This window comes from Aethalodelphis obliquidens, unplaced genomic scaffold (genome assembly GCF_003676395.1).
Source record: "Aethalodelphis obliquidens isolate GAN/ISIS:26980383/991018 unplaced genomic scaffold, ASM367639v1 scaffold55, whole genome shotgun sequence".
Taxonomy (NCBI): Eukaryota; Metazoa; Chordata; class Mammalia; order Artiodactyla; family Delphinidae; genus Aethalodelphis; species Aethalodelphis obliquidens.
The window spans coordinates 6,141,686-6,165,631 of NW_020837999.1; the positions used below are offsets into that span (position 1 = coordinate 6,141,686).

A 23,946-nucleotide genomic window follows, 5' to 3' on the forward strand; every position below is an offset into this window, starting at 1 on the left:
CATGCTTGATATCCAACTTTCCCATTCAAGCTGACACAACAACAGTCTTGCCAATTTCATAAGGTGGAAAGTTTACAGTAATTTTCAACTTGTCTCAATCATTTACTCTTCTTGTATAGATCAGCTGCTTGCTTCTTCCTAAGGAATACTACTGTACCTATCCACTGCAAGAACTAAACATCATGTGTGGACTAATTTCTTTATTCACACTGCTACTGTCAAAGTGTCAAGCAGTCCAGACTCCTGTCAACTCAATTTTTAAAGGGCATTACAGCAGGTAATGCCCTTTAAAAATTTTTTTCCGCACGCGATGCGGCCCCCATCAGTCCACTACTGCCTATTACTGCAATAATTGATATATCTACTCAGCAGATGGTTCGGCCCATATAAATCCCTCTTATTAATTCCACATTGCATTCTCACCATCCTGAGGCTCAAACCTAAGATCCTCTACACCCCCAACCCAACGTCGCCAACCCCAGGGCTGCGGACCGGTATCGGTCCGCAGCCTGTTAGGAACCGGGCCGCACAGCAGGAGGTGAGCGGCGGGCGAAGAGGGAAGCTTCACCTGCGGCTCCCCATCGCTCGCGCACCGCCTGCACCACTGAACCGCCACCCAGCCCCCAACCCCTTCCCCGTGGAAAAACTGTCTTCCCTGAAACCGGTCCCTGGGGCCAAAAAGGTTGGGGACCACTGCTCTACACCATCTTCACGGCAAAAGGCTTCAAGTTTCCTGTAGGACTGATATCCTGATAGTGATTCCCTAGTCAAACAAAGCAATTAGCCAGGGTTACCCAACTAGTCCATTTTGTCCATCCCACCCCCTGCCTTCTCCCACATCCCTGTGATACCTCATCTACTCACCCACTCTTTCCTTTAGGCCTTCTCCAAACAGTGACAAGGGAAGACAGTAAGTAAGAGCTTTCACTGTGCTAAATACAAGCGCTCTCATTTTAATGCTTGAAGTAATCTAGTGATGTAATGCTACTATATCCCTCATTTTTCAGATGAGGAAACTGAATCTTAGAGAAATGAAGTAATTTACCAGTAAGTAACAGATGTAAAATTTGAACTGAGGACTGTAACTTTAAAGCCTCTGAAATAGTTAACTTCTTGGCCTCTGCACAATCTGTTCGCCCTGCTCAGAAAGGTCCTACTACTCTCTACTCACTGGCAACACCTGATCAGCCTTCACAGCCTCACTCAATTGCGTCCACCCCCTTTGGAATTCTGCCTCCACACTGTTCAATCAGTGGTAATTATTCCCCACTTCGTTCTACCCTAAAAGAGTAAATATCAGCCCCATAAATACTGATTTTGCTTCTCTTTTATTTTATCGTGAGGTCTTTGGGGGAAGGGGTATTGTATTTATACCCAGCATGTGCAATAACCCAAAAATGTTTGTAATATTACATACTGGCCTCTACTAACATACATTGGAAAGCAGTATTCCCTTCATAACCACTTTATAGATTAAAAAGTTGAAATAATTCAGTAGAAAATAAATTAACATTAACATGAAATATTCAAGCTCGACAGAGTATGCATTGGTTATTAGGCTTTTCACTGTTTAAACATTAAATTGAATATTCTGAATTTAAATACATATTCAAAGCCTTCTTTTGGAATGCATAATAACTGTAACAGGTGTGATCTTTTCCCTTTATTTATACTAGTCAGATACAAAAATAATTAGAAGTGGTGGAGGTGGTAGAGAGGAATGCTGGCCATTCCACTAGGAGACAGAAGGTCCTGACAGGAAAACTTCAGAGACTCCCTCCTTCACTTATTATTCCTTGTGTGAGCACTTGTGCTAAGGGAAGGATTGTGGGGAGGGGTACAGTTTTGTCTCACAATGCAAGAGTTAACAACCAAAGCCTGTGAATGACCAAAGAAAAAATAATCTGTTGGATTTAAGGAAAGGCAAGAATGCTGCATCCAATGAGGCAGCTTTATCAATGCTCGAGTCATTTTGATTAAACCGGATTTTCACCTTACATACCAACTTATTCATGTTGTAATTTAAAAGTTGTTAACTTCTGCTAGTGGTGACTCTAGGCCTTTGTTTAGTTTATCTTAGCAAATACAGCACTGATCCACGTAATCTTATGTTGTGTGTGTGGATGATAAGAGAAATTATGCTTGATTTTCTTATCCTTTTTCTTATCTGTCATTTACGAAAAGGACCTCTGTAAAGGGATCTGTGATTTTCCTGAAATATCATTCATTTTTAAAGGATCAATAGGATATAACCATATTTTTCAAAGTGTGAATCAAGACATTTCTGAAATTAATGGTTGCTCACAACTAGCCTTTAAACAATTAAATATAACAGAGCAGAAGAAAAAACTTGAATACATCACCTGGTTTAGTCAAATTTTCTTTTAGTCTTGTGTGTACAGTGTCTTATATTTTTCACTATATGTCTCCATCAAAAATATCAGAAAGGGCTTCCCTGGTGGCACAGTGGTTAAGAATCTGCCTGCCAATGCAGGGGACATGGGTTTGTGCCCTGGCCCGGGAAGTTCCCACATGTCACGGAGCAACTAAGCCTGTGTGCCACAACTACTGAGCCTGCGCTCTAGAGCTCACCTGCCACAACTACTGAGCCTGCATGCCACAACTACTGAAGCCCAAGCGCCTAGAGCCCGTGCTCCACAACAAGAGAAACCACTGCAATGAGAAGCCCGCACACCTGAACGAACAGTAGCTCCTGCTCACCGCAACCTGAGAAAGCCCGCACGCAGCAACAAAGACCCAATGCAGCCAAAAATAAAAATAAAAAATAAATTTATAAAAAAAAAAGTCAGAAAGCCACAGAGCTACTTATGAACATGAAAAGATTCAGTGTCCACACCAAAAACACTGTACTTACTGGTATTCTACCATTTAAGGAATCAAGATAACTCTTATTATGAAACAAAGTCCAATTACAGAAAGATATTTAATTAATTCTGTACTAAGAAAGTTTCTAAATACCCTTGCAATAGTCAACCTAAACCCAGGGGATTTTATATGTTAGCAAGAATATAATTTGCTTCACAGTGCAGTAATAAATCATATTGAGAAGCAATATGATTTTATTTTATACTATAGAAAATCTGAGTATTTATCTCTTTCATACAATTTAAAGGGTTCATCTCAAAGCAAAAAATTCAATATGGAATCAAAAGCAAATGATAAATATTTTATCTTACCACAATTTTAGTATAACTTTCCCAGATAAACTAAAACCAAATACCACCTCCAAAAGATGTTACCAGTAAATAAACTATTTAAAATTTCAAATCTGATAAAGAAAACTCAGTATCTCCAGAAAGTTCTGCAATTAAATTTAACACCCGAACGTCTATACTATTTAAAAGTTTGGTGTACAGAGCAGTATTTTGTGTCTTTATCACACCTCTGAGACTCCACATTAGGGACCAAATTTCATATCAAATAAACTCCAGGGCTAAATCCCCTTTGGGGGAGCTAGAATTGCATCAAGGCGTAACATATATCAATATGTAGAATATGGAAGAATGTTCCCTGGTAAGCATATTAATACTCATTCATTCATTCATTCATTTTTTCTCTTCCTGTCTCCTGTAGATGTGTGAGCACACAACCTGCACACCCCACGTCTTTTATTTATTGAGCACATGACGCTCTCCATGACCCGGTCACTGCCTACCTCTTCAACCTCCTCTGTCCTCTACACTGTGTCACTTTACATCTCCCTGTTTTTGTTTCTTCTCCCCTCTGGCCTGGAAAATTCCTATAAGGTTTTGAAGACTCAGCTCAGACCCCTTAAGAAGATCTTGATAGGACCATCAGAAAAAAGTGAAATAGAATTCTGAATTCTTTCATTAAGTTTTCATGATGGAATATTGCAAAATTAATGGCTAAAATGAAGTTTAAAGATTATCCACAACTATGAACTAACCTATCCTGACTTGGTATATATAGTAATATTTATGGTTAACTAAGAATTGGCAATAATCTCCATATAATATATATAATTATAAAAATAGAAATTATACTAAATAGGAAAAGAATGCAATAGGCTGGATATTTCTTTATTAATGAACACTTACAGAAGTATATTATGGTTTTGTATTTGTTTTGTTTTTGTTTTTTTTTGTCCAGCTGATTCTTTTAAACTGCAGCTATACAACATCTACAAAAGGAGAGAGTGTAATGAATCCCTGTGTACTCACCTTCTGTTTCAACAATTATCAACACATATTCATTTAGTTCACCCACATCACCAACCCCTCTACTGGATCATTTTGAATCTTTGCAGACATTAACTATCCCTACCTATCTTAATCATCATCATTAACTATATCCATAAATCTCTCTAAATCATCATTTTAAACATAATCAAAATATTACTGCATACACAAAAATTGAATAATTCTCCTAATATCACTAAATACCTAATTAGTGGTCAAATTTTCCCTATTATCTTATAAATTTTTTTATGGTGTGTTCAAATCAGCATTGAAACAATGTCAGTACACTGCATCAGGCTGATATAACCCTTAAGTCTTTTTAAATCAACCTATGAGTTCCCCCTCACCCTTTTTTTTATCATTACAATATATTTTTGGAAGAAATTGCCATATTATGTTTAAGGTTCCCATGTCTTAAAATAGAGAATTAGGATTTCATACTAGTAAGATAATCATTACCATATACTTGTTCATTCTGTTGCTTGTGATGAGTGCTACTGAATATAATGAATAAGACGTTACTACAACAATAGTTAGGAAAGTTTGTTAAAAGGTATGGATCAATGGCCATTATAAGGATGACATCTACAGAGAAGAAATAACAAACACTCGCAAGGACTTTGTTTTTCTATTATGCCAGGACATACAATCTAAGACTCTTGGAGAATGGTTAAAAAAAAAATTTACAAATCCCAACTAAGATTATACTCATAATAGTTCTTAGTAATAATGTAACTCTGAAAGTTATTTGATTTTTAGATAGTTCAATTCTTAATGTCTATGTTATGGCCCACTGGTAAAAATGCTCCACACCAGAAAGACTGAATTATACGTGTGTATATGTAGGTGGTCTTCCCCAAATAATCATACACATACATACAAGGCAAACATGTGGGACAAATTTATGTTCGGCACTATAAAACTCCTCTCAACCTCACTACATAAGAAAGCATTAACCTAAGTGTTACTCCTAGGACACTTTTAAATGTACTGTTAAGGTATAATACTGTTTAGTTATGTAAATAAATCCTTGAAAACCTGTAGACCTTTTTGTAGCTGCAACAATGCCAACAGCAATACTTCTATTTTAATTCCCAGGAAGTTATGCCTCAATTGCTACAGGAGTATAACTATCATATTAGAAAAGAAAAAAGAGCCCCAGAGTAGTGTGCGAGGCCCCACCTACCATAGACCTGGGCTTGCTGATGGCCACCAGACTAGTGAGGAAGTCTTCATCGTGCAGCTGGCTGAAAACATGGGCGTCATAGGCTACCATAATGGAGATTTCTTCCATCATCTTGCCAGCTGGCCTTTCCACAGCAGCAGCTGCTGCCCCAGCTACAGACCAGACTATCCAAGGGAAAATCCTATGGCAGCTCAGTGCCAATGCACACACCCACCTGAGTTTGAGGGGGTGAAGTGTCAAAATTCCAGAAGGAGAAAAAAAAAGTAGCTGCTATCATAGGCTTGTCTAGCAATTCATCCCCAGTAGAAAACTGAGAGAGGTCTCTTATCTATGGAGGAAGTATACACTATAAACACCTTCTGCATTCTTAACAGAGCAGCTGGGAAAATTCAGTTTTTGGAAATCTTCTTTAGACTTCAAAAAGAGAAATAAAAGTCTCCTGTGTGGAAATATCCAATAGCAAAAATGCAAAAACAAAAACCAAAAAACACAAAAGTTGACTTATTGTTATGTTCTTGATAAATAGAAATTTTTTTAGTTTATCTTCTTACTTCTGTATTATATCAAGATTCTTCTTCTTGGAGGAGAAGTGGATTTTCTTACTGCTTATTTTTTCACATTCATAGAAAATAGATGGCAGCCTTTAGATGTTCAGAATTTATAGAATTCTTGGTGCAGTTAAAAATTATCTCCTGAAGTACGAAAAAAAAATAAAAGGGTTCTTTTTTCCCTCTGAGTATTTCTGTTAAGAAAAAAAGTACCAAAATATAAAAATGAAACAGGGACTGCAATATCAGTGAATAACCATTTCCTCTTCTCCCACTTAAAAAAACATGACTATTTTAAACAGAATTCTTGATATTGAGAGCTTAGTTTTTTGTTATTCTGAAAGCAACACAAGGTTCTCATTTCTAAACTGATTATTTTTCTCTCATAGATAGTTGTTCTCTTGGTCCCTATTTTTAAGCTTAGAGGTTTCTTTTAATTACCCAAATCAGCAGACAGTAATGAACTATTGGTGCCTTAGCCACCAGAAGCGTTTTTTTTAAAGTACAGCTGGAGACCGTAAATGAACCTCAATGTGCCCCGATGAAAAATGTGAAAGCTGCCCATAATTATCATTACAAGGTTGCCTAAATCACCAGGAAATATAATGTATGCTAATTTCCATGGGAAAAGTATTAAGCAAATAAAAAAGGGGGGGAGGACAGATAAAGCTCCTCCAAAAGTTGTCTTTCCAGTATTTCTAATTAAGCTATTATCTTCTCTGCTTTTTATAGATTATGACACTGCAGTACCAAGAGAAATATTATTTATTAGAATTAGAAATCAGTTTGGCAATGTTGGTCTACAATCAAATACAGATACTGTTTGGAACTCTTAGTCCTAATTACTAATAGCAGTATTACATTGTCTAAGTCTGCTTTTCAGAAAACAAAACTTGGAATGAAATTTATAGTGTCTATTTTTCCTTGTTTTTCTAAAATATTTCCACCTAGATGAACATGATTACTTAAATAGTACCTGGTTCCATTTAAATGTGATTAGAAGAGTTTTGCAATACTATAGCATTCTAGATTACAAACGCGCGCACACACACACACATACACGGAAGGGGGAAAACACCTTATTGCTAGGAAACAGAAGCAAGACTAATAGGCTTATTTAAACAGAAAATGCAATACTTTAAATAAATCCTCAAGATTAAAACAGCTTCAAACTGAGTTTGACCCTTGTTGGAGCTGGTAAAGCATTTTCACTTCATTTTTCCCTACAATGCAGCTCTGCCTTTTACGCATTATTTTCCTTAAAAATTCTTCCAGCACATTCATCTTAACGCTGACTAACCAGGTAAAAATTAAATGGTCGTCAGGAGACAAGGTATTATAAAGCGTCAGGCAGTTCATACCTTTTCAATTCCTTTTTATCTTTTCAGAAGTACTTTAAAGGATACTGTGAATCTCTTCGTGCATTCACTAGCACCAGAAGGTTTCCGATTTATCTTGCAGGACCATTTTCTAGCTGTGAAAGCAATTCCTCTGACTTTCATATTTTCCTTTGCTCCAGTGACTCAGTGCTTCCACAATGCTATCTGACTCAGGTGCACTGACAAAGACACCTGTTGTGGAAGGTAAAGAAACTACTTCCCATAATGCCTTATTCCCTGCTGGCAACCACCCAGGGGCAAACAAGAATTATAACCGCATTTGAGCAGTTGCCTATGCACCCTGGGAGAGCACTTTCGGTGTAACAATAGGTAATCATCTTGGTTAAGAACACTTGTAACCAAGAAAATAAAAAAGGCCAGGGAAAACAATAATAGTTTTAGGTGCTGTGTGTTAAACTCATAAAATTTCTAAGGCATCAGGGATATAAGAGTGCAAAACACTTTTAGAAACATAAAGGCTGTAAAGACAGTTTTAAAATTACAATAACAAAAGCTAACAATTTCAAATAATTAAGTCCTTTGAGAATTCCACACAGGTTCTTAGGTAAACAATTAGGTACCTTTAAAATGCTTCTGATTTATTACCTTCAAAAGACTCTTCTAATTAGCCACAGTGCCTTAGAATTATTAACAACATTTCACGCCTAAATCCAAGAGGTCCTCTCTCATAGCCACAGTGCATATGTTTTCTAGAGCAAGGACTCCTCTAAGTTTGATGGGCATCCTTCATTTTCTGTCACCCTTAAATGTTTCTCCATACTTCAGAGTCTGGGAAGCAAAAATTCAAATGTTCCTTTTGTCATACAGTTAAATGTATATTTGTGGTCCCCACAAAAAGCATACTTTTTGCAAACCAATGATCTATCTAAAAAATTGTCTTTGTGTTCTCTTTTCCTAAAGATATTTTCTCCAGTGTCAGAAATAACAGCTATCGTACCCTCCCAAACTTCAGGAGTCATTGTACACAGCCATGTTTACATACAGTACTTCACTCCCTTGCAAGACATCTTTCTTACTCTTTTGCCTTTTCCCCGGTGAACTGAGACCCACTTATCTCCCCGGATGGTTTCCACCTGAGCTTCTGCCCTCCTCGACTTCACACTGTGCAGCTCCACTGAAAAAAGGCGTGGGGGTGGGGAATTACCTGAGATCAAGGAGTGAAGTGCCGACAACACCAGTTGCTGCTAAAATTTACCAGGAGAGGATTGGGTATCAAACAGGCAGCAGAAAACAAGGCACTCGTGGTAACCAACAGAGGGGCTCCAGTTCCAGCAGGAACCATCTAGCTGTCTGTCCCAGGGCAAGTCATTTAACCTCCCGAGGTTTCAGTTTCCTCATGGTCATGTAAATTGAGAGGGATGGAATATATCGGAGGTTTTCACGTGTGCTCAGTTTGCTCAGAAAGAGTCAAAAGCAGTGTGTCCTATTTCCCTCCACTAAATAGGCTTATTGGGGGATTTGAAGGTGAAAATACCTTTTTAATCTCTATCAGAATAAAAAACAAAGGGGAACAGTAATCCCAGATGTTAAGAAAGTGCCCCCAGGGTTGCTATAATGTGTCCCAACAAATGCAGTCTGCTTTGTACCCTAATTTGGATTTTCTAACATCAACTCTTCTGCTTTTAAAAGAGGGTTTGGTGACAGTTGCTACACTTTTTATTAGCTACTCTTTACAGTCTTTCTATTCAGAAGCCAAACTGCCTACAAATTAATTTTCACAAGCCTCTCTAGATTTCATTAAGATAAAAAGAACAAATTAACAAATATCTCCAAATATTTTTAAATGCTGTTTTAAAATTTTTACACAGATTTTACTCTGTTAGCTGATTTGTTCCAACAGCCATTCTTCTAGGATTATTACTATTTAACAAAAACATACCTGGGTCATACTAAATGAGCATGAGTCTAATAAACCATTCCTGGCCTTCAGAGAACATCTATTCTCAAGTATCAAATTTAGAAAGAGCCAAAACAAAAATCAAGAGAAGCCTGAAGAAGATGTGAACTTTTTTCAATTTCTGTGTTCTCCCCAAATGCAGCAAAGCAATGTAGTTTAATTATGGGAGTAGTATTCTTTTTATCCACCATCAAAGTAGCAAATACATTAAAAAATGATCACACATCATTAAAAAATTATCTCACCTCACAAGACTGGCTGTAAGGACCCTTTTTCCCATGCCTCAGGTTCTACTTGTTGAACATTCTCATCACAACAGCCATAAAATCAGGATAAGACAAAAAGGAAGACAAAACCACTAGGACAGAAATATGGCCTAGAGGGCAGAAAGTTCTTCTATGTCCCCCACATGTACCGGCAAAGCCCTGTAGAGACTGTTCTTCGTTCCCCAGTGGTCTTTGTCTAATCATTCAGGAACATCTTTATAGATTCAATTAACATATAATAGATTCAGTTCAATATAAATATTCATGAGGTATACCTGACTCAATTTTAACGGACTGTCACAAAATGTTCATGGTATTGACATAAAGAACTCTAAGAAAGACAAAATTCTACAATTACTTTCTTAATCACAGGAAAACAATATTCCAAGTAGGTTTCTCTTTACACTTAGGAGTGTACATTACAGAACCCAAGTGCTCTAAGTGGCGGAACAAAAGATAAAATGAGAGAGAAACCACTGAAGTATCAACAGAAGAAAGATTTTCAGAATACTTTGGATTTCAGAATAGTCCAGTAACATGCTGAGTTTTTACAAAGGAAAAAGAACATGAAGTAAAAGATAAATAAGTGAAATCTTAGTTCTCTTTAAAATCATGCAAAGGTAAATAAAGACAACCATTATTCTCGCGTCAAATTCCAACCATTCAGCTCATTATCTTTGCTATCTTTGCTAGTAATTGCTAGGCAAATTCAAAACCTCAGAAAACACATATTCTTTTAAAAAAAAAAATCCCCAGAGTTAAACTAAGAAAACAAAAACCAGTGGGACATAAATACTTGCTTAACAGTTACACTGGGTATCTTACTTCCTCATTTGCATCTCACTACAAAGAATGAGGGTGAGGTACATTCCAGACTATGAAAGAGTAGCTGCAACTCTTTAACAAGTCAGCTTTCTACCTCTTTTGTAACTCTGAAATCCACAGCCAACTATTAAAAACAAGACAATAGGTCCAACATGGAGTCACTTATGCTAAGCCCCATGTCACCAAAGACTTTGTTACAGTTTCCACTCTCCCAGAAATGAAATCTTAAACCAGGAGTCACCTCATCAGCACTAGTTAGGTAATCTGCCTGATAGACCCCTGCTATCCCCTAAAGGAAAGTAATCTTGTGATAACCAACCCACTTTTTTGCTTCATGTAACTTTCTTGTTCCTGCTCCCTTCTGCCTATAAAAGCCTTTCATTTTGTACGGCTCCTTGGAGCTCCTTTCTATCTGCTAGATTGGCTGCCGCCCTTTCATGAATTGTTGAATAAAGCCAATGAGATCTTTAAAATGTACTCAGTTGAATTTTGTTTTTTAGCACAACGCATTCACTTAAATTTTACCTAACCAAAAATAAGCATTGCAAGTGCTCCTAAGCATTCCCTGATATTTGCTATCACCCCAAGCGAGGATGGTTTCAAACACATCTAAGAATATGAGTAATGCTTCAGCTTGTCTCATTTTGAGCAGAATATACAACTGAATTGTAATTGCAAATAACTTTACCTTAATTTCTAAAGCATTTGAATAACTTTTTAAAGTTTTACTGACCACTAAATCAAACCATTCCACATGGAATATGTTTCAAATTCCTTTTGCACAAGGTCAGAAGGTAGGTTTAGAGAACAACAAAGTGTTAACTCGTTTTCATTCAAGTGTTCATTTGTCTCAAGTTCTTCCTGTAGGGCTGGTGACCCAACCTGGATAACTCTTCCAAATGGGCCCTCAGATCCCTGTAGTATGTCATATACAGAAGCTTGCAGTGGTGGACCTGGCTAAAATCCTGCAGTTAAAACTGGAAGAATTTAATGGTATGTGAATTATATCAATTAAAATTAAAACAGCAGCATTTACTAAATGCATGCAATATGCATGAGGAGGGCTTATAAATGTGTAATATAGTAACATATAATCTAGTTATAATAATGACTAATATATACTAAAAATTCTTCTATAATAATAATGCAGCTAGTATTTAGTAAGTACTCACTATGTCCTAGACATACAATCTCATTTAATCTTTGCATAAGTCAATGAGCTAGGTACTATAAATATCCTTGCTTTATAGACGAAGTAACTAAAGTGTGGAGAAGTTTAGTGATTTGACTCCATTCTCACAGCTAGAAATGGAACTGACAGCATTCAAAAACAAGCCTGTCTGGCTGCAAAGTGCGTGCCCTTCATGACTAAAGGAAGATAAGCGAAGTAAGCAAACATGTACGGAGAATCAGCCCTGTGCCAGACACCACTGCTTCTCCCACGCTGGGATCTCCTTGACACTCACACACTTAAGGTTACACAATACAATACACCATGTCTGTCAAGTCATATTAGGATTGTAATAGAATTAAGTCCTTCTGCAGACAGGAAAGTCTTCATGGAAAAAATGGATTGGATTTTCATAAGCAAAGTGAAGTAAGTTTTTTAGAGAGAAAATAAAATTAGCCTGGCCAGAGTGGTGAATTTATGTTAGGTAGAGTAGGCGGTACAGTTTCAAAGGCAGATTTGAATCAGCCTGTGGTAGGTTTCCAATCTCAGGTCAACAAATTTGGAATATAAGGTATGTAGGCCAAGGGCAGTCCTTGAAGACTACAGGGTTTCTGCCTTTCTAGCCTCCACTTTTTATCATTAGAGAAAGTATAGCATAATGGTTAACACATGGGCTCCAGGGTTCAAAATACCCTGGCTTGATACAATGCTCTGACACATACTAGCTGTTTGACCGTGAACAAGTTCCATAAGCTGTCTCACCCTTGGTCTTCTCATCCATAAATGAGAAAATGATAACAGTGCTGATATTATGAGGAATAAGGTAATGCACATAAAAGCCCTTAGTAAGGTGCCAGGCTCTATAAAGTATTTGATCAGTGATAGTTGCTGTTTTTATCAACATTAATAAAAATGATGGAGAGTTCCCTGGTAGTCTAGTGGTTAGGATTCGGGGCTTTCATTGCTCTGGCCTGGGTTCAATCCCTGGTCAGGGAACTGAGATCCTGCAAGCTGTATGGCACAGTGAAAAAAAAAAAAAAGAAAGAAAAAAGATGACTGGAGCGGTAAGATCATCTGCCAAAAACTGAGGAGAAGATAGAATATAACCTTTAGAAACGAGGTGGGGTCTCTTCTCAGTACATAAGAACACAGTCAATGCCTCCATTTTCTATTTTCTTGTCCAATTAACAAAAATCCTGAAGGGAGAAATAAAAGGTGTCACACAACTCCAATCCTGTAGCAGTTTTCCCTACCCAATGAATCTTTCTAGATGTTGCTTTGTTTGAGAGCAATTTGGTAATTTACACAAGTCCTTCTGTCAGTAACAACGGAGGCAGGTCAGAGGAGGTAAAAGGTTGATAATGGGGTGGGAGGGGATCTCTTACAGTCTAGCTTTCCTCTCCAGTTTCCTGACTACAATGCAAACAGAGCCTAATCAATTATCTCTTATTAAATTGAGCAATTGTGACAAGAACAGGGAACAAAGAGAGCATTTGTTGTATAACGATATTCATCGGTTATAACCTGATCAAGAAAACACTGTTACTATGGGCTCTCATGTGGAAATACATAATCTTTCTTTCTAACTGTATTATAAAAAGATTTTCCAGTGTTCATTTGGATCTTAGAGTCAAAAGAAATATCCTATGCAATAGTTTAGAGTAACAGCTTATCCAGAAGCTTAGAACTGACCAATAAACCTGTAATCTACTTCGGTTCAAAGATATCAACTGAATTTGATTAGGGGTGAAGACTGAAGGAGGGGAAAAAACCCACAAATTTAACAGTTATTGTGCTGAGGGGAGCTTTAACTACATTGTATCTCTTTTAGTTTTTGCAACAATACTGTGAAGCTGGTTTTATTATCCCCATTTTACAGAAGAGGAAACCACTGCCCTAAGTTTATTTGAGATCACACAACTAGTAAATCAGAGACATGATTAAAACCGAAATACGTGATTACAAAAGCTCTGGGGTTTTTTGTTTTTTCTCCACCTACAACAAGTTCTGCATAACATGAATTCAAGAGAGAAGAAAAAAAATTCAATTTGGAGATCCTGAAATAGAAACTTTAAAATTTCTAAAGCGGGACTCCGTATTTCTCTTCTCTTAGTATTTTGTTTTTCATATTATATCATTATATATTGAAAATATGAACTAAAAACTCATTGCATCTGATAATATTATTTATTAGGCATTTGCAAATACAAAGAAAAAGAAAAGACTGGAGGCAAACTACTGACAAGTGCAATGCACACATTAACAGTCTGTTACAACAGAAAATACCATGTGGACTGAGGCAGCGTTCTTTGAACTGTCAATGGTGGCTTTCATGATGCTAAAAATTGGCTTTTTCTTTGAGTTAAGGGCAATAGTAAATTGCTTAAAATTGGCTAATAGTAAAATAATAAAAAGTATTAACTTTTTAACAGCAGTGGCAATTCCCAAAGCATTCTAATTTTATTCATTTTGATAAGTTTATTTTTTATGTTCAATCTAAAATTTTTTCCCAAAAAGTGATCATTTCAGGTTTAATTGTTATGTGTCATTATAGAGAACATCTCTCTAATATCATGAGGATCATAAAAATAGCTAAAATCCGTATGCTTTAATTCCTCTTCAAATTAAGCAGGAAGTTAAGAGATAATATTAGTGCCTGCATAGTTGACCAAAGATTTTATTTTCAGTAAGAAATTCTAATATGATAACCGCCTTTAGGCATAAGGACATATGTATTCTGCAAAACATCTTTCTTATTTTAAATGTCCATTTGAGATCTAAGTAATGCTGCAAATGTTTAGGTGAAAAAGGCCTATTTACTAGTTAACCAGATACATAAAGAATCAAAGGCAAAACAAGCAGCTGTCAATTTCTAGAATTTCTGGCTATGCATTCCTTATTATGTTGTCCTTATTATCCTGTACTAAAATTTTCAATGTGTTCTTAAATATAAATTTTAAATGTTCAAAACTGCTATGAAACTGTTATTTTATATTAAACTTAGCATGCATTTAGGGAGAATTTTAATTATGCAATGTAATATGAGATTATGACTTATAATACTAAAATGACCAACATTTAAATATTATTGAAATAATGGTGAAACAAAAAATTGCTTTAGCTGAGATTATATGTTTCTATACTAGCAAATTTGAATAAATGGTCAGACTGTAAAATCAAATACAAATATGTATTAAATATTAGTGGTTTGTGGACAATTTAAATTTATGTAAATAGTGTCTTTTGCGTCTCCTAATGGCCAACTAGTTCTTTCTCACTTCACTACTTGTATCTCTCTTTCAAAGAGTGCAAAAATAGGGAAAGAAGGACAATCTCTAATTTGTGACTCTAATTGGTAGATGATATTTCTAGTCATCTATGTCAAATAGGCTATGGGAATAAGTTAAAATTAAGAGCTAAAATAAATAAAAGTTTCAGTTTATGAAAATTTCAGTCATCAAATGTTCTAGCCATACTTTCAATTTTCTATTCCCATGTATAAGGAGAACTGACTAAAATAATTACAGGAAAACTGGCTCATAAGCCTGGCTAAATAAACTTAATGTTAAGCAGAGTTCTGGTATTAAACTTTATAAAGGATAAAAGAAATTGCCCATTATCTACCTTGCAAACACAGAATTGAAGCATTAATAAGTGGCTGCTTTTATTAACTATTTTATTTACCATTAACAGCCTTGTGAATTTTTTTTTTCTTTTCCCCTGGAAAAACTGAACAGTAAGCTGGTCTTGAAGCTAACATGTTAATGTTCAAAGAATTTTTTAAACTTCAACCATAACATTATTTTCTTTGTCTTCTCTCCATTCTTCTCCCCATTATCTATTTCCCTTTCTCTGTCTCTCTCTCTCATACATACCTCTCTTAAAAGATTATATTTTGTCCTAAACTATTTGACTCTTTGGCACATACTGTATTTATATCAGATAGTTCATTATACTAAGTATTCATTTTTACATACATCTTTAAACTTAACTCCAGTTATTCTGCACTGTTCTCTTTATACAAGGGTTGACAATATGAGATGTGAACACAGTATATACGGTTTTACAGATTATAGTTTATTAATGGGTCCTACATTAGCCAATTATAGGTGAATTACTCTATTATTTATAGCTATTGCAGCTTTCAGTAATTAACTATTATTTTTTTAAAAAACACTATTTTACATTAGGATAATATTTTACTAAATATATTCCATTAAAAAAAAAAGCACCTCCGACATGTGGAGAGGATAATTAACCATTATGCAAGATGATATTCCAGGAGTTATTTCCTGTGAAAGAAAATAAGCTATAAATTTGGCCAAAGCCTGCAAGATAGTGGCCATTTTGTAAAGGAGTTTCATTCCAAGACTAAAGTTCTCCTGAAAGCACATGCAATTTGTTTTTAATGCAGATGGCCTTGGCACTATTAATATAAGTTGCCTGTGCTCTTTTTATTAATATTTTTGTAGAAGTGGTCTTTAACTTTTCAACACCGCAGAATACAAAAGGAGCCCCAGGGCAGTTGAACAGAGCAGAGTGAAGCAAACAGGTCTCAAATTTGGATAACACTAAAGCTCTATATGCCAGAGTGGGAAGACTTAAACTTCTGACAAGCAAACATGCCAAGGCTAAGTGACAGGAGTCTGATAGGAGACTGCAATGAGATAGCACCACTTCCCACCCCTAGCCCTTATCTCAGATGACTCTTCTGAGATACTTCTGGGTCAAAAAACCAAAAATAAAACCATTATGGGTAATATCAACCACTTCAATTGAATCTCTAAGTATTTCCCTCTCTTAAAACCTTAATGTATTTCTTCCTTAAAAAATTAGCCTCTTAGGCATTAAAAAGCAATATTGTAGAATTCTGTATCCAATGAATTAGAAAACATTTCTTTAGTCAGCATTATCACTGATAGGGTATTCTGTTAGAAAAGAATAACTAAAGCAAATGATGAACACAGAGCAATGTTGAGGTTGATGGGAGAAAAGAGACATTCATGTTAAACATACTATGTGTTTTGTTTCTAGTACAAAATATGTAGCATATGTAAATTAACCAAAAGAATAAAAAGCAGAACTTGAAAGAAATTCAAAGTGAAACAAACTTCCTCTTGATTTTAATGGTCAATAAAGAAATACATAAATTTAAAATAAATAAGTCCTCTAAGGCTTTACTAGATATAGGCTTATTAGTTATTTTGGCGGTTGCTAAGCAACATTCTCTTCTGTAGGGCTAACACATGTGAAATTAGCAGGTTGTCAGAAAAAGATAAATTGAACGCAAAATCAGGGAACAGCATTTGAAAAGCAGAAAGGAAAACGCTTTAACCAGCTAATAAGGTGGTAAGAGAGGTTTAGTGATTTTTGCAATAATGGTTAAGCATTTTGTTTTCCACTGGCACCAAATGAGATGGTACTTTAGCACATTGATATTTTCAACTTTATAGAAATGGTGATGATTATACTCACCTTTACACTCAACAGCCTAATTATTTTGAATATCTCAAATTAAATCAGATCAGGATATACTCCAATTACTACTACTAATAGTGATCTCTATAAATCTCTTTGTCTAACAGTATTTTCTTCAAATCCCCAGTTTCAGGATATGTCATAAGCCTGGTTTACACTTTATCTTAGTAAAGCTATGGCTTCATGATGTTGCTTAAACTACTAGATCCCTGAAAATTTTGTTCTTTAATGTCAGCATTTTGGAATAATCTTTTTTACATCTTACTACAGCAACTCAGTGAGTAAAAAGGAATGCTATTTAATCTATTAGGTATAATAATGGAAACTTTTTTAAAAAGGAAAAATGCAAATAACCAAAGGGAAAATTACTGTAGAATTTCAACTGTTGTTGGGAAAGGAAAGATAGTAAGTAGAATTCCAGTTCTATCATTTTGAGGATTCAAGGGAAATTCCCCACCCTACCCTTGCACTTCTCTCCCTCCTCATTTTTACATTATGTTGCAAATCGTGTAAATGCTGTAGGGTTGCAACTATCAATCCCGTTATTCACAGAATCAATTCCTCCCTGAGTTTTCTTAAAGTCCCGTTGAACAAACCTTGATGCAGAGTCTAGTGAGGGTCAACTTTAACAAATGAGCCAACGAAAAGAACCTACAAATGTGATGAATATCTACACGGAGGAGAAGGAAGTGCCTTGTGCCTCAGTTGTAAACATGGCTTGTATTAGTTCTGCAACCAAAACACCATGTGAGCTTAGACAGGCAGCTTCTTATTTTATTTTAAAACAACAGTATTGGGGCTTCCCTGGTGGCGCAGTGGTTGAGAGTCCGCCTGCCGATGCAGGGGACACGGGTTCGTGCCCCGGTCCGGGAAGATCCCACATGCTGCAGAGCGGCTAGGCCCATGAGCCATGGCCACTGAGCCTGCGCGTCCGGAGCCTGTGCTCCGCAACGGGAAAGCCCACAACAGTCAGAGGCCCGCGTACCACAAAAAAAAAAAAAAAAACAGCATTGGACTAGATGATTGGTCGAATCCACTTTAGCTTTACAGTCCATGATTCCATTCCGAAGCAAACTATTATACAAGAATTGTTATCTATGAAAGAATTACTCAGTCCTTAAACCTGCTCAGATGGGACAATTAATACCAATTAGTAGGATCTTTTAAATGCTTTCTCTTGAGGGAGGCACAAGAGGGAGGAGATATATGTATACATATAGCTGATTCACTTTGCTCTACAGCAGAAATGAACACAACATTGTAAAGCAATTATACTCCAATATAAATAAATAAATAAATGCTTTCTCTTTATTGCTTTCCCATAGTAATAACATTGCTTCGGACTACACTCAAGAATCCATTGTCAAGATCTAACTATCAAGGTAAGAGTAAAATCTAAGAGTCAGCAAGCAGTTTGTCATGATGTGCATGGCTGAGATGTGAGATTTTAATGACCTTTACTTTCTTTTCAAGACCTACCAGAATTAAACATGAGTAGACACTCCAATTTGAAGAACTCATCCTGAGTCACAGAGTCACGTATAGAAAAGTTTATCAACCTTGGTACTATTAACATTTTGGGATGGATAATTTTTTGCTGTATGGAGTTGTCCTGTGCATTTTAAAATATTTTGTACCATTATTGGCCTCTAGACATTAGAAAACAGTAGTACCTCTCCCCCAAGGTTGTGACAAAATTTTCCAGACATTGCCAAATGTCCCCTGGAGGTAAAAACTGCCCTGAGTTGGGAAGCGTGGACATACAATAAATTAAATTTATGGAGGGGCATTATTTTTGATCTCAAATTGACTTCTAACCATCAGACTTTTAAAAATAATTTCTGTAATTTCAAACTCAACTGATGGTGTCTTAGAATTATCCAAAAGGGACTTCCCTGGTGGCGCAGTGGTTAAGAATCTGCCTGCCAATGCAGGGGACATGGGTTCGAGCCTTGGTCCTGGAAAATCCCACCTGCTGCGGAGCAACTAAGCCCGTGCACCACAACTACTGAGGCTGCGCTCTAGAGCCTGCGAGCCACAACTACTGAGCCTGTGCTCTAGAGCCCGTGTGTCACAACTACTGAGCCTGCACTCTAGAGCCTGCGAGCTACCACTACTGAGCCTGCATGCCACAACTACTGAAGCCCGCGCACCTAAAGCCCGTGCTCCGCAACAAGAGAAGCCACCGCAATGAGAAGCCTGCACACCGCAACGAAGAGAAGCCCCCACTCGCTTCAACTAGAGAAAGCCTGCATGCAGCAACGAAGACCCAGTGCAGCCAAAAATAAATAAATACACTTACTAAAAAAAAAAAAAAAGCTAATAGCCTCACTAAGTTTAAATTATGTTATCTCAATGAAAAAAAAATTATCCAAAAAATGAGTCATTGATTAATAGCTGTGACAAATTTTCTTTCACTTTGACAAGGTCTTTGCCTCAGAGATTACAACCAGAACATTCAAATATTTTTTTGTTTTTCAGGTTTTTTGAGGTATAATTGACGAAAAAGTATGTATTTAACATATACAACTTGATATTTTGATATTAAATATTCTTAAAATTGGAAAATCACAAATCACCTGTGGGTATCTCATTGTTATAGGTATTGTCTATGTATCAGTATTAGTTACATGTTGAAATATGCATCATTCCACTTTATCAATCAGTTTTATAAAGTAGTGAAAGGGAGCAGAATATGCCACCAAAAATTGCCTCTTAGGCATAATGATTATTTTAGTGTGACTATTTTTAAGAAACAGCAGACATAGGAAAAGCTCTGAAAATCAAGTAAAAGTTACCCTTTTGTAAGAGACATTTACATTTTATAAGAGCAGTCTCCACTTTTAACTGCGTCTCCCTCTCTATACAGGAAGAGAGGATGATTCTAAATTTCTAGAAACTCTTATCATTGGAGAAGGCAAGGACTTAACTCTGCAGAACAACCTCGCCCTTGTTTACTGTGCTTTTCCTGGCAACCTCCCATTAATGGCTGTCCCCCCAAACATCATTTGGTTTTAGCCGGAGATGTTACTTAAGGTGGTTGCTTGGGCTATGTGGGGAAGGTATTCAGTTTTCCTAGGTACCTCCCATGTATACAGGAGGTATGCATGTTATTAAACTTCTGTTTGTTTTTATCCTATTAATCTGTCTTTTATTACAGGAGGTGTCTCAGCCAAGAACCTAGGAGGATAGAGGGAAAATTACTGACGCCTCCCCTACACTAGTATCCATGAATTTCAGAGACACAGGGTTCTAAAGGGTTTTCAGATTCTTATGTTTCTGAAGGTGATCACAATACACCACCCCAAAATTATGCCAAGGTGACTTAAGGATTATTTGGAGCTGAAGGCAACTGAGAATCAGCAGACACAGGAGGAGCTCTCTGCCCTCCCCCATCTGCCCCAAAGCAGGGCATACGTTTCCCTTTTGCAAAGGAAATTTCCATTTGTAAAGGTGCCCCCTCTACAACCCTTATCTACCAATGTTTCCCCCATACGTTTCCTAGTCATCTTCCCACAATTCACCCCCCTACAAGCCCCAACCCCTTTTTCCTCTGCCTGGTCACAATTTATCACCCTTTGTTAAATGGTCCCCAGGTCTAACGGCCTCTTTGGTTTTTCAGTTCTTTTCTGTGAAGTTTCCATTCATGTAGAAATATTAACATCTATAAAGAAACATATGCCTTTTGTCAGTTTAATTCACAGGCCCCAAGAAACCAAACCTGAGAGGGTGGAAAAAAGGTTTTCTCCCCACACTCATACCCCACCACCATAAAACCTGAGACTGCGAGCCACATGGCACAGCAGTTCTCCTGGGTTCCCTTACCCTGCTGCTCTCCCCACCGGGCGCCCCTTCCCAATAAAGTCTCTTGCTTTCTCTGGACATGTGCCTCCTCGGGCAATTCATTTCTGAGTGTTAGACAAGAGCCCACTCTTGGGCCCTGGAAGGAGTCCCCCTTCCTGCAACAAAATGAGGACACCAAAGCCTAGGGGCTTAGGTAACTGAAATGGGAGACATGGAAAGGATTTATACCTCGGAGGGCCCCACTGTGTGCTGCTAGGTTTCAATAGGAAGCACTGACTCTGATCAAAGCTATGTAACTACACCTATCACCTCTTTAGCTCTTATTCTATATGCATCCCAGGGGCTGAGGCCTACAGCTTGTCAGGCTTTGGTTTGCCACACCCTGGCACACCCCATCAAAGACATTGCTTTTCTCCCACTTGGCTTTGTTTTCTTCTTCCTTCTTATGCTACTTTCTCCCTTTCATTTTCCTCTCATTTTTTAAAATATAATTTATTCTTGCCTAGACAGTCCCTAATTTCCAAAGAGCAGATTCAAACAGCTACTAATTAGGGAAGGGAGGGAATGCAGAAACAAAGGAGGAGCAGTCAAGAAACAACAGTGCAGGGCTTCCCTGGTGGCGCAATGGTTGAGAATCTGCCTGCTAATGCAGGGGACAGGGGTTCGAGCCCTGGTCCGGGAAGATCCCACATGCCGCGGAGCAACTAGGCCCGTAAGCTACAACCACTGAGCCTGCGCAGCTGGAGCCTGTGCTCCGCAACAAGAGAGGCCACGATAGTGAGAGGCCTGCGCACCACAATGAAGAGTGGCCCCCGCTTGCCTCAACTAGAGAAAGCCCTCGCACAGAAACGAAGACCCAACACAGCCAAAACTAAATTAATTAATTAATTAAAAAAAAAACAACCAACTGACTATAAATATGAAGGTTTATTCTGCAAAAAAAAAAAAGAAACAACAGTGCACTGATAAAGCAGGGTCTTGGTTCCTCCTCAAGGGATATATTGATACATAACAATACCTTTGAGTTCTTCTGCTGGAACTAAGGCCCCCACCCAGGTGGAGGTAACTTCGCTGAACACAAGATTCCTGGAGCACTACCCTGCTACCTCACCACCAACAGATCAGAAGAAGGTCACACACCTGCAGCCCTCACCCCAAATTTTGCCTATAAAAACTTTTTCCCACAAACCATTTTTTGAGCAAGAGCCACCTGTTCTCCTCGCTTGGCCCTGCAATAAACCTTTTGCTGCTCTAAACTCCGACATTTCTGTTTGGTCTCACTGTGCGTTGGGCACGTGAACTTGGGTTCGACAACACTGTCAAGGGGAAACTGTTGCTGGTGGAGACCTATAAAAGCAGGTGATGGGGTGGATAGAGCCTCCATGCTTTTAGGGTTATACTACTTGATTAACTTGATTTGCTGCTATTAGGTGGGATGTAGATTGGGAGGAAGAGTGTGGTGTTGTTTTAAACTTAAACTTGGAAAGGTTTCCTTGTGTGTTTATCCTGGGGCTTTTTAATCTAAAGGTATAACTTAAAAGTATAATAAATAAAACAGGAAAAAAAAGGTAGACCCAGTAAAATGTAGTGGTGAACCTTTGGTTGCTTCTGTATAAATTTTATTTTATTTCATTCATTTCTTTTTATTTTTGTTTTTTTTTCCTGGGCCACACTGTGTGGCCTGTGGGATCCCAGTTCCCTGACCAGGGATCAAACCTGTGTCCTTAGCAGTGAAAGTGTGGAGTCTCAACCACTGGATTGCCAGGGAATTCCCTTAAGTTGTATTTTAAATTGGTCCAGGTAAGATATGGGGATATATGTATATGTATAGCTGATTCACTTGTTATAAAGCAGAAACTAACACACCATTGTAAAGCAATTATACTCCAATAAAGATGTTAAAAAAATAAAATATTTAAAAAATAAAAAAATATATTGGTCCAGGTATTCCAATATGTAATTAGTCAGTTTGATCTGAGAGCATTTGCATGGGAATAGGACTATATAATATTTTAAAATTAAGAATGATGCCAAAAACTTGGCCTCTGTGCACAGGTGTCAAATTGAATCTCGGAGACAGAGTTTTGGGTGAAGTAGAAAAGAATAGCTTTATTGCTTTGCCAGGTAAAGGGGAGACACAGCAGCCTCATGCTCAAAAACTGTGTCCCAACCCAGGAGGTTTTGGTGAGGAGTTTTATAGCAATGGTTCAAGGGCAGAGTTGCTAACAAGGATCAGGGTGTGTGCAGGGCCTGCACGCCTTAATCGGGCCTCAGGTGGTCTCCTGATGAGCTTCTCTAGTTTCTTTGATCAGGCCTCCCTTGTCTCTGCATTCCCTCCCTTCCCTGATTAGCAACTGTTTGAATCTGCCCTTTGGAACTCAGGAAAGGTCATGGAGACTGGAGTCTATTTCCTACAAACAAGAAACGGGGGACACAGAAAGGCTCCCGTGCCCAGAAGCCCCACAGGGTCCTGCTTGGCTTCAAGAACACAAATTATCTTCTCATTTGAACTGTCCATTTAATGAAAGCTATGCTCTTTAGTACAAACAAATAAAAATGGGCCACTGCATAAACATCAATCAATCATTAAAAATTGGCTTAAAACAATTCAAATACTAAAAGGCAGTTGATACCTTACTTTTTAAAATGGTACTTTAGTGAAATTCAAGAGAACACATAGTTGCTGAGTTTGTCCTACGTACAGAGGAGAGTGCTAAACATCTGAGGTACCAGAATGAAAAACTCAAGGAATTCGAACTTTAATCAATAGGCTGTAAGAAGAAAATGAAAGAAATTTCTATACACGATGAAAATCCATGTATTAATCCCTCATTTCCTATAAAAAAAAATAAACAAATGTCTTTTAATCTCATTTCACGTAAAATGTCTTTGATTTGAGCCTCTCTTTCCTGATTTTAATAGTCCCTCTATCTCAAGAGCCTGTATCTTTGTTTACCAGGTGCAGAAAAAAAGGCCCATTGAAGGGGAGTAGAATGCTTTCTTCAGGATCCTATGAAATCACAGGTGGAATTTAGACTAATATGGTGTAAGAGCTGTACAGGGCCTCTGGGGTCCTCTAACTCAACTGCTTATATCAAAGGCCCCAGATAGAGCTATTCAGTGGTGAAGTTAAGGTGGGAATAAGCACTCT

The 23,946-nt window shown here is 37.5% G+C and overlaps 1 protein-coding gene across 12 annotated transcripts in view; it reads right to left on the minus strand.

Annotated features, from left to right (window-relative positions):
- Positions 1 to 23,946, minus strand: part of RABGAP1L (RAB GTPase activating protein 1 like) — a 682,268-nt gene that overhangs the window by 82,648 nt on the left and 575,674 nt on the right. Inside the window, exons 1-2 of one of the 12 annotated variants that reach the window (XM_027086266.1) lie at positions 7,316 to 7,524; positions 5,407 to 6,148 (exon numbers count right to left, since the gene is read on the minus strand). The exons of 7 other annotated variants lie outside the window; for them this stretch is intronic. In XM_027086266.1, the coding sequence (XP_026942067.1) occupies positions 5,407 to 5,517 (111 nt within the window). In that variant the 5' untranslated portion in view covers positions 5,518 to 6,148; positions 7,316 to 7,524. Of the gene's footprint in view, positions 1 to 5,406; positions 6,149 to 7,315; positions 7,525 to 23,946 lie in introns of those variants that run through there. 4 more of the 12 variants (XM_027086268.1, XM_027086267.1, XM_027086271.1 and 1 more) reach the window with 4 other exon arrangements.